The 10,818-nt window shown below is 46.7% G+C and overlaps 1 protein-coding gene across 1 annotated transcript in view; it reads left to right on the plus strand.

Moving 5' to 3' along the window:
* XRN2 (5'-3' exoribonuclease 2) overlaps positions 1 to 10,818 on the plus strand; it is a 36,839-nt gene that overhangs the window by 12,835 nt on the left and 13,186 nt on the right. The window contains exons 17-27 of the mRNA XM_027704142.1: positions 1,806 to 1,941; positions 4,084 to 4,191; positions 4,310 to 4,399; positions 4,884 to 4,956; positions 5,973 to 6,056; positions 6,645 to 6,742; positions 6,819 to 6,898; positions 7,986 to 8,042; positions 9,187 to 9,255; positions 9,354 to 9,488; positions 10,547 to 10,674. Coding sequence (XP_027559943.1) covers positions 1,806 to 1,941; positions 4,084 to 4,191; positions 4,310 to 4,399; positions 4,884 to 4,956; positions 5,973 to 6,056; positions 6,645 to 6,742; positions 6,819 to 6,898; positions 7,986 to 8,042; positions 9,187 to 9,255; positions 9,354 to 9,488; positions 10,547 to 10,674 — 1,058 coding nt within the window. The remainder of the gene's footprint in view (positions 1 to 1,805; positions 1,942 to 4,083; positions 4,192 to 4,309; positions 4,400 to 4,883; positions 4,957 to 5,972; positions 6,057 to 6,644; positions 6,743 to 6,818; positions 6,899 to 7,985; positions 8,043 to 9,186; positions 9,256 to 9,353; positions 9,489 to 10,546; positions 10,675 to 10,818) is intronic.

Raw genomic sequence — 10,818 nt, forward strand, 5'->3', positions numbered from 1 at the left:
CTCCGCCTGTTTTAACCCATCTGCACCGTTCCAGGCTGGAATTCTCCAGCTGTTTAACCCATCCGCCGTTCCAGGCTGGAATTCTCCAGCTGTTAAACCCATCCACGCCGTTCCGGGCTGGAATTCTCCACCTGTTTAACCCATCCACCATTCCAGGCTGGAATTCTCCACCTGTTTAACCCATCCAGCTCAGTTACCTTCACGTGGGCAGCTTTTATTTGTCCCGACTCCCACACCTTGTTTTCCCTCCCTCTCTGATTTGTGACAGGCCCTGTTTTGTCTGGGAGTTCTTTAATTGTCTTAGGGCAGCTGATCCCTGGATTATTAAGGGGCAGGAATTTTATGGGAATTAACTGCCAGTGAGTCTGCATTGATCAAGGGTTTAAATCAAGCTATTGCCATGAACTGCAGGCCTTTGCAGTGGTTTGCTGAGGGGTCTGCCCTTTAAATGCAGCCAGGAGGGGGTTTTGTGTTTTTTGTGGGAAAACACTGAGGGTTGTTGTCGCGACATATTTGTGACATCCAGCCCATCAGCTCTTCCAGCATCACATATTTCCAGCTCTCATTCTCATTTTTTGTCCTGTAAGTGCATATCTGAATGAATTGATTTGTTCTTTTTAATCAAGCAAGCAGAATTCCTGTGCAGAATCAGGATGAAGCTTAATGTTCCTTTCCACTGGAGCTTTAGCAGAGGTTCTAAAAGAAGCTTTAACAGTTTTACAGTGACCAGTGTGAGCGAACTGTGGTGATTTGTGAGCAGCAGTGGTTCTGGCAGGGTTGGTATTGCCAAGGAAAAGGATGTGCTACGTTCAACTGCAGTTATTTAAGCTCTTCTGTAGCTCGGAATATTTAAATATTTAAAGTGGTCTCAGCCTTTGTGGAAAGGCTGATTTTCAGATGGGATATTCAACGCCAAGCTGGAGTCGTTGGGAATAAACTCCTCTTTAAAAAAATAAATCATTATGGAGGGATTATCAGATTTAACCAGTTCGTTTTGTTTTTTCCTGACGTGATACAGCAGAGCTGAGGGATTCAGGTGCTCATGTGTGAAAGAGGAGCAAGTTTTTGTCTTGCCCTGCCCCGTCTGTGCACAGACATGAGGGGGAGCTGTGTGAAGGGATCCTGTGATTCCAGGATCCATCTCTGGGACGAGGGATTGAAAATACCCTGGGAAAGGGAGCTGCTGTGATGTTAGTGAGCAAACCCAGGATTCCTGGGCTGCAGAAAGTGCTGCTGCTGGTAATCACAGCTTGTCTGAGCAGCAACAGGACAGTAGAAATGACTATTTGCTTGCTTGCTTTTTATTTTGAGGAGTGGGACAACTGTGCTGCTTTTCTGCTTGAGGGAGGCATTAAGAATAAAGGAATGAACTTGATGTGAGAAGATGTTCCAGTAAGATAAAGATTTTGGCCTAGGGTAGATTAAAGGAAATAAGGGAGGGGGAAGAGTTTGTTCTCCTGGAAGAGTTAAAGCACAAAGTTCAGATGGCTGATGAGAAATACAGAATTGCTGACCAGAAACAATTCTGTTCTGAGAAATCCTGACAGCAGCAGGCCTACGTTTGAAAATCCACCCTGCTTCTAGCACTGGAGCTGTGTTTATCAGGGTGGGAGCTCCAGGACTTCATCTGGATTCTCTGGGGTGCCAACCATCACCTCTTATTCTCTTGCTGCTGAGTGTCAGTTTTTCTGCTTTCCTTTAAACTGTGTGCAAATAGAAACTGAAGTAGCCAGTGACTTGGGCTGACACTGTAACTCAGCCCTGTGAGGTGCCTCTGGTGAGATGTATCCCTGGCTGTGTTGCAGGTTGTGGGAGACGGGCTGGAAGCAGCGCTACTACAAGAACAAATTCGACGTGGACGCCTCCGACGAGAAATTCCGGCGCAAGGTGGTGCAGTCCTACGTGGAAGGGCTCTGCTGGGTTCTCAGATATTACTACCAGGTACCTCAGATTTGCAGCTCTGAATTTTCTCTCGTGCCTGCACCCTGTTTTGTTTCGGCCTGTTGGTCATTGTGGGAAAGCAGTGGGGTTTTTTAAGATGTACAATAAGCATTTGGTACTCAGGGTTTGAGTGCAGTTTCACCACCTGTGGAGGTGTCAAAAAGCGACTGTACGTGGCACTCAGTGCCCTGGTCTAGTTGACAAGGTGGTCATGGGTCACAGGTTGGACTCCATGATCTTGGAGGTCTTTTCCAACCTCAGTGATTCCATGGTTCTGCCTCTCATGTGCAGTAAAGACTCTTGTTGCTGTAGTAAGGACCGATTCCACTTTCCCTCTGCAACACAAAGCCGTGGATAACGACATTGCAGGTGACTAAAGGAGGGAACAAAGGACAAAGCCTGTGAAATGCCAGTAAGAATTGGAAAGGCCCAGAGTTGTCAGTGGATTGTAATGATGTTCCATGAAGTGTGTTGTGTGATTGAAGTAATCTGCACCCGATTTAAATCTTCTGATAATTGAGATGTCAGATTGGCGAGAGATTAGTGGGACGTGGTGGGGTTTGTTGCACTGCTGGTTAATGAGGAGCTCCGTGCCCTGCAGGCAGAGTGAGTTGGCTGTGCTGTGTGACCTGGGAGCACAATGTGCTGCAGCTGAAGGGGTTTATCTGCCTCGGCAGGAATTGGTGGTTTCAGCACAATTGATAGAACTGCACATTTTCTGTGGGTGTCCAGCTGGGAGCTCACACCTGGGAGCACAGGCAGGGCAAACACCTCACACACCTACAAAACACTGTGCACCTTAAAATAGGGTTTTTTTCATCCCCCCCTTGGAACAAACTGTGGGAGTGTGTTCCCCTCCCTCCCACTGCATCCATCTGTTGGGTTTGGGCTCTGGCTCATTTGTTGTGGTAGATGAAAATCATGGAGTTTAAGGTCTGCTGAGCTCTCCACCTCCTTGTGTGTGTGACCTGAGACCTCCTTTTGCAAAGGACAGATGTCACCTGGACACCTTCATGGGTGGGAATTCCTGTGATCCTGCACACGCTGAAAGCAAACCATGTTCTTCTTAACCATGGCAAGACATATCCTACAATTCTATTCATGCCCATCTGTCTCCAGGGGTATAAATGACTCTTCAGGTGAGCTGTAGAAACGTCCTTGCTGGAAAACTGTCTCACCTTCAGTGATACAACAGCACAAAACCATTCCAGCCTGTTGCATTTGGGAAGGAGCAGCTGGCAAAATGCTGTGTGGAAATTAGGTTAGGAAGTGATTGGGGGCTGGGGGAACTTCAGAATAGTTGGTTTGTTTTATTTTTTCCTTTGTACCATAATAAAAAATTGATTCTAATAACTACTGCTCCCCGTCCACGAAAACTTGTGACAGGATGTGTTACCTGCCTTTCTGTTCTCACAAAAAGCTAATAATGCAGGGCATGTTCCACTAGTGGGAACATCTGCTTGGAGAGGAGAAAAAAAAAAGAAGGAAAAGAAAGAAAGCAATCCACCTGGCTTTTGAAACCTCCTGAAGCCATCTGAAGGATTGCATTGAATAATTATAGTCGCTGTAATTTTGTACCAAAAATATCACTGGAGGAGCCTCGTTGACATTTACTTGTTCAGAATTGGAAGTCAAAATAGTAGTGGGCTTTTGTTTCGAGTGGTGCTGCTAAGAAAAATAGCTGAGGAGGTGAAAACTTGACTTGGACCTCCCTGAGCCACGTTTCCTTTACCAAGTGCAGGGTGTTCTGGTGCGTTTGGAGTTTGTTTTCTCCTTTTTGAGGACGCACTTTACATTCCCCAGTGTTCGAGCCAGGAGAGTGAGAGGGAAGGAGCAAAAGTGCTGCTCCAAGTGTGTGTCGGTGCTGGTGCCAGAGAGAGAAGTCACAGCTGAAGCCACAGAATGCTTTCCAGCCTGCAGCAAGCATTGGTCACATTTTCACACCTCACAGGGCGTGTTGGGGGGTCTCTGGCCCCGCACCTGCCCCAGTTAGCAGTGGGGTTTTGCTTTGAGAAACAGGAGTGCACCAGAACTCCTTTCTGCCACGTTTTTCGTCTCTAGTGACCGGGGCTGCGGGATTTTTAATTTTGTTTAATCATTCTGACGTGTCTGATTTTTGTTTGTCTCGCTTCTCCCCCTCAGGGCTGTGCATCCTGGAACTGGTATTACCCTTTTCACTACGCTCCCTTCGCTTCTGACTTCGAGGGGATCGCAGACATGCCTTCAGATTTTGAGAAAGGCTCCAAACCGGTAGGGCTCCTCTATTTATTCTTTGAGTTATTTATTTATTTGATCATTTGTGATTTAACACCTCATCTGCTTGTCCTACATCTGCTTGTCCTGCCATCTGCTTGTCTGATTCCAACAGTTTAAGCCCCTTGAACAACTGATGGGAGTGTTTCCAGCTGCCAGTGGGAACTTTCTGCCGCCAACGTGGAGGAAGCTGATGACAGACCCGGTGAGAATCTTTGTTGTGCCCACTCTGAAAGGCTGGGTCACCTTGCCAGGGGTGTGAACACCACCTCCTGCTGCTCCTTGCTTCAAAAAATGCTGGAGACCAGGAGGTTTGTAGTAGGTTGCAAGGATTCTTCAAAAAAAAAAAAAAATCCTTAAAAGCGATTTCTTGGCGTTCAGATGTTTGGGTGAGAACTCGTTTCCTGGCTCTCTTACACTTCAGGTTGTTCAGGTCCTTACAGCAGCCTTGCAAAGCTTAATCCAGCAGATCACCTGCAGTTTTTCTCTCCTGCTTAATTTCTTGTTTTGAATCTCTAAGTAATGGACATGCCCAACCACACTTGATGCTTAAATGGCATTTATTAAAAGGTATTTTTATTAGTCACAGGTCTCTGCACCCCCCTTAGAGCTGTGTTTGGTGCCTCGTGACACTCTGAACCCGTGTCAGGATTGGCTCTGAGGGTCATTTTTTGTTTCCTCAATGACAGGAATCGAGCATCATTGACTTCTACCCTGAAGATTTTGCTATTGATTTAAATGGGAAGAAATACGCTTGGCAAGGTGAAATTTCAACTGCTTTTTTCCTTTTTTTTTTTTTAAGAATCTGTAAAAATGGGAAGGAATTGGGAAATTATCTTAGTAAGTCACACGGGTACCTTGTGTTACTTGGTGTGGGGCCAAGTGTTTTCCAGCAGGTGTATTTTCAAAAAGAAATCACTACGAAGAACAAATTATGGTTCAGGAACTGATTTTGGATTGGCAATTATTATGAGTAATTTCAGCAGCCATTCCAGATTTGTTAATTTTTCCTGAACTAGATTAATCATTCTTCTGTTTTTATCAGCCTCGCTGTGTAATTGTCTTTTGTCTCCTTTGCATTTAATTAATGGATCTTGTTCTGCTCAATCAGTGGCTCGTTAGTACTGTGCCAAAAATGCTTTGGGGAATATAGAAATATTTGGGAGCGTACAAAGAATGAAAAAAGAGCTACAGTATTTATGCAGCTTTTTCTCTCCTTAGAGAATATTAATTTTCAAGGTCTGCCAAGTTCTGTGGGTGGTTACACTGTGAGTAATTTCACTGCAGGTGAAGTTTTGGGTTGTCCTTTCCTTCAGTTCTAGGACAACAGTATTTGTTTTAATGAAGCCACGTAGAGATGTGACTTCTGAAGCAAAAGTGTTTCAGGCAGACCAAGTTTTAAATTGGGAATTCACGGTGGGAGTTCAGAGTCCCTGTGAATGTTGTGCCTTAAAGAGATGGCAAACCACAGGAAACTCTCAATATCAGTTTTTTTGGGTCGCCTTGGCCAGGAAAAGCTCTGGTGTTCATGGCAAGGGAAATGAAAAACAAAATTAAGGTAATTACTCCAGATTCCCACCAATAATCAGAGTGACAGAAGCGAAAATTCGAAGAATTTTCATAGTAAATTCCCCGGGGCTTTTTGATTTTTGCGGTGGAAGGAAACCCTTTCTTGGCTGAGGAAATCTATCAGAGCTTTCCATCCTAGTCTGTTTTTTTTGGGGGGTTGTTTTGGGTTTTCTCAGCAGGTGTGAAAAAACACTGTTTTGGTTTTGCAGGTGTCGCGTTATTGCCCTTTGTGGACGAGCGACGCCTCAGAGCTGCCCTGGAGGAAGTGTACCCTGACCTCACCCCCGAAGAGAGTAAGAGTTGGGATGTTTTGTTAAAAAATTGGGATATTTTGTTAAAAAATCGGGATATTTTGTTAAGGAATTGGGATATTTTGTTGCCTCTCGGGTGTTGCACCCTGAGTGAACAGGGCGTGACAGGTGTTTGGTTGGGTTATGGCAGACTCTTCTTGGTGGGCTCTGCTGGTAATTAGAGTGATCCTGCTGGGTTTGTTTTTTGTGGCTTGTGGAGGCAAACGGGGGTGTTTGTTTCTCCATTTTCCTGTGGGTGAGGTGTGTGGGGCCTGGGGGATTTTGGGTTGGGTTTTTTACCCAGCCCCTCTGGATCTGCAGTGTTACTCTGTACTAAATTCAGGGTTCCTTCCACTGAACATGAGATTGCTGCTGTTTTATTGCCTGCCAGCTGCCCCTGTGAGCAGAGCCATCCTGCTCTGGGCACACACTGTCCTTCCCACACTCTCCAGGAATGTCCAAAGCTTTCTCCCCAGTCACACTGAAGCTTGGCTTTTGTGGAGGTGTCACCAGGACAGTGTTGCAGGTCTGCCGTGTTCCTTCCTTCCCTCCTTGCTCTGAGCTCTTATCCCACTCCCTTCCCCTTCCCAGGCAGGAGGAACAGCCTTGGTGGTGACGTTCTCTTCGTCGGGAAGCACCACCCGCTCTGCGACTTCATCGTGGAGCAGTACAAGACCAAAAACACAGAGGTGGGTTGTGCTTGGGGGAATGGGGAGGTTGAAGGTCTAATAAAGTGCTCCAGCTGAGCAGCTCTGTCCTCCCCAGGCCGTGGACATCCCCCCGGAGCTGTGCCACGGGATCCAGGGGAAGCTGACCCTGAATGACAACGCCGTCCTCCCGGACCAGTGAGTGTGGCCTGGGCTGGGTCCTTGCTGCTCAGGGACCTTCCCCTCACTTAGAAGTATCTTTGTGCCCACAAGGAGAAGCTTAAAGCTCCCAACAAGACCATTGTGTAGTTCTGAGGCTCAGCACTGAGGGTCCAGAGCGGGTGTGTGTCACCTCCAGCACGTGGAAAATCCCAGCCGAGTGAAAATCTCATCCCACAATCCTGCTTTTCTTAGCCTCAGAACTTGGCTTTTAGAGCAGCCTCAGAAATCTTTGAAGTGCCCTGACGTGTGTAGTTGCTGGTGAATCTGGTTTTGTTTGCCATTTCGCCTGTGGAAGGCTGATTTTTATGGATTTAGTAATTGTTTTATTAGGCAGACAAGGCCTGGGTAACAAAAGTCACAGTGCTCAGGGGCCTTGTTCAGTGAGGTTGTGTTGGTTTGGCCTCTCTGCTTTTGTATGAACATGAGTGTGGGCTGATGTGACTTCCCTTTAGTGCACATTGTCTAAAAAACCCAAAACTCTGCTTTTTATATGCTAACCTGCATTGCATTAGAGAAAAATCCAGATAATGGTATCTAAGATATATTTTGCCTTTGTCCATTTGTCCTGTAGCACTGAATTCAGGACTGTTCCCAGCTACACATAGGAAGAATGCTCATATTTTTTGTTTCCTAGAGAATGCATTTAGAGAAATGATCAGAGCAATCCTCACCTTTCATTTCTCTAACTGTGCTCGGAGGCATAAGCAGTTGTTCAGTGGCTCGTTTGCATTAAATGCACAAACACTGGCTTTGTTGCACAGATAATGGATCCCAGGCCACACTAATGGGCATTTCTCCATTCCTGTCATGGCTTGTGAGGAACCATGAGCAAGTCAGAGCTGTTCTTGGGAGGAACAGGAAAAAGAAAACTCTTGTGGCATCGAGAAATAAGGATTCGGTCAGTCCAGTCCTTATAGAAGTGCTGGATTTAGGGGAAAAGCAAGTTAATTTTCGGATCCCTGTTAGGTGCCACGGGCTGAGTTGACAGAGCACCAGGGCAAGAGCAGCAAGTGGTGAGAAATGTGTTCCCTGATGTTTTGACAGAGGTTTTTCTCCTGTCCAGGGTGGTGGAGTCTCCTGTTCCGATGCTGCGGGATCTTACCCAAAACTCTGCAGTCAGGTCAGTGACCTCTGGGTTTGATGCAGTGAGGCACAACACACAGCAACCAAAACTCATTTTACTGTGGCATTTTCTTGTTGGATTTGCAAGGCTTGGGCCTGTAACCTTTCACTTCTTGAGCCACATAAGATACTCGAGACACTGCAAATCACCTGTGATCTGTCTGTGTAATTTTTTCCTTCAAAGAGGCCTAACTTGGTTCAGCTAGAACAGGCAGGAAGAAATGCTGAGTTGTGGCTTGTCAGGATGCTGTGGGAAGGATGGTCTAAATGGGGATGTAGTTACTGTGAGTAATGAGTTAAAGAAAGGTTTTGACTTTCCATCTGCCACTGTCAGGGGCTCTGAGTTGTTCTGCACTTCTCTCCATCTCCTTCTCGCAAGGATTTTTCTTCCTGTCTCTGGAGATGGTATGAGCAGTCAGGGTTCTGCTCTTCAGCTCCTGTGACTGAGGCTGAACTTTCCAAGGGGCCATTATTCACTTTCCTTGGAGTCTCATTCATTCTTGGTGTTGAAAAGCAGATATATCCCAGCTGGAAGGGAGAGATTTATTCTACTCAGCCATTTGCTTTTAGCTTTCTTGGCACCCCAGGCATTCTTCTGTGTCAGGTGGTAGGTACTGAGAGAACAGGTTGGTGTCTTGTGCTTCAAACATGCCCCTGGTGGGACCTGCCTGAGAGCTGGATACTACACCAGGAGATGGGAATTGCAAACCCAGTGCTCTGTAATGTGTTGTACCAGTAGAAATGAAGCTTTCAGACAGTTTTTGCTCTATTGCTTTTTAGTTGGTCTGGTACTAGACAGCCCAAAGCTCAGGGTCTGTGAGATGTCACAGAAAATAGGGATGCATCCCTCCATGGGAGCTGCTTGGAACTGCCTTTCAGGATAAAAGTCATACATGGGTCTGACTGGTTTCTAGGCATGGAACTTCCTTTTTGGAACAGGGGAGGAAAAAAAGGGTCACCCTCTGGAAAATAATGGAGACATTGCAGTCCAACATATCCACGTGCAAGACATTCCCTCTGCAGTTTAAGTCGTGGGTTCATGGCCCTTTCCTGTTGTGTACATCACTGTTAATAAAGCAGTGATTGCTTTTCACTTTGGCTTCATTGTGAAGCGAACCTAATCCTCAAATATTTTCTCCTAGCATCTCCTTCAAAGATCCACAGTTTGCTGAAGACTTTGTTTTCAAGGCTACGGTGTTACCTGGGGCAAAGTAAGTGTCAGCTCTCGGCTTTCAAACAATCCCGGTGTGATTTATTCATCCCAGTGCTGGCTCTGATAAATATTTATGGCCCTGTTTTTATTCCTAAGGAAACCTGCTCCGGTGCTGAAGCCGGGAGACTGGGAAAAAACCAACAACGACGGCAGGCCTTGGAGGCCACAGCTGGGCTTCAACAGGGACAGGAAACCGGTGCACTTGGACCAGTCGGCCTTTAGAACCTTGGGGTGAGTGTGCTGGGGGTTCTGGCTGCCCTGCTGGGGTGGCAGCCCTTCTGTTCTGCTGCTCAAATTAATAAAAAACACAAACAAAGAGGGGGTGGGCATGGGCTGCCTTGGATGTTGGTGTTCCAAACTTCGGCGTCCGATGTTTAAAATCAATATTCTGCAAACAGAACATTGCAGTGATTTTGCAGCTTGCTTCTGGATGTTTTTTTTTTTTATCTCCTAAATGTTTCTAACTCGCTTTCCTGCTGTTTTGGTTTTTTTAAAACTCGTTTGGTGGATGCTTGCTCGAAGTACAGAAGGTACAATGAGAAGATTGCTCACAAGTGATAATTAAGACTGTTAATGAAGACAGGAGTGTCTTTTATGCTTTTAGAAGCGAAAAAGCTGTAAAAACCTGGTGCTGCACCACACAATCTGTTTGATTGTCCCTTTGCCAGGCACTGCCACAGTCAGTTTTTGTTAGTTGTCCAGAAATCCAAGTAACTTTCGCAGGTGCTGCAGTGTAGTGTGAGAATGGGAGAACAAGCTGGGGTTGTATATCACAGAAAAATTAAAGTTGAGTTAAATGCCTTTCCATACTGGGGAGTGCAAGGAGCCATGCATTTATCAGAGCCAGAGAAGAGAATGTTTTAAAGGACACTAATACTAGCAAATAAAATTGAAGTCATAAGTGTCTCTTTGGGAAGAGAAAACACCTTTATTATCTTAGGGATCTGGAGGAACTGGAGAAAGAAAAGGCACCACCTTTCCCTGCACTCGTGTGCTGGGAAGCAGGGTTGTTCTGGGGCTGGACTTGTGAACCCTCTTCTGTCCTCCCTTGCCACAGTCACAAAGAAAAGTGCAGCTGTGTCACTGAAAATGTGAGCACTTCCCCTGGAGCAGCTCCCGGGGCACGTGTGTGTGTCGGGATGTGCCTGGGCCCCGATCCACGAGCGCATCCCTGTGCTGTGCTGGCACGCTGGAGAGGGCTGGGGCTGGGCCAGGTGGCAGCTGTGCTGCAGGATGGAATTCATCACAACCCCCTGATCTTTCTCCTCTCCTCTCCTTACTTGGAACAGCCACACGATGCTGAGGGACAGGGGGATGCCAGGGATGTATCCCAACGCCGTGCCCATCGGAGCCTACGGCAGCCCCTACGCCAGGCCCCTGCTGGGGGGGCAGCAGCAGATCCCCAAGCTGTTGTCAAGTAAGTGCTTGCTGCATTTCAGAGTTTGGGTTTGGGCTGCTCTGTGGCACCAGCACAAGCAATAAGTGGGTCCGGGCACCTGCCTTCATTAACCTCATGTTGCTCCTCTCTGTTGCTCCTCTCTGTTGCTCCTCTCTGTTGCTC

This window comes from Neopelma chrysocephalum, unplaced genomic scaffold, assembly GCF_003984885.1.
Source record: "Neopelma chrysocephalum unplaced genomic scaffold, ASM398488v2 Primary Assembly neopelma1_257, whole genome shotgun sequence".
NCBI classification, from domain to species: Eukaryota; Metazoa; Chordata; class Aves; order Passeriformes; family Pipridae; genus Neopelma; species Neopelma chrysocephalum.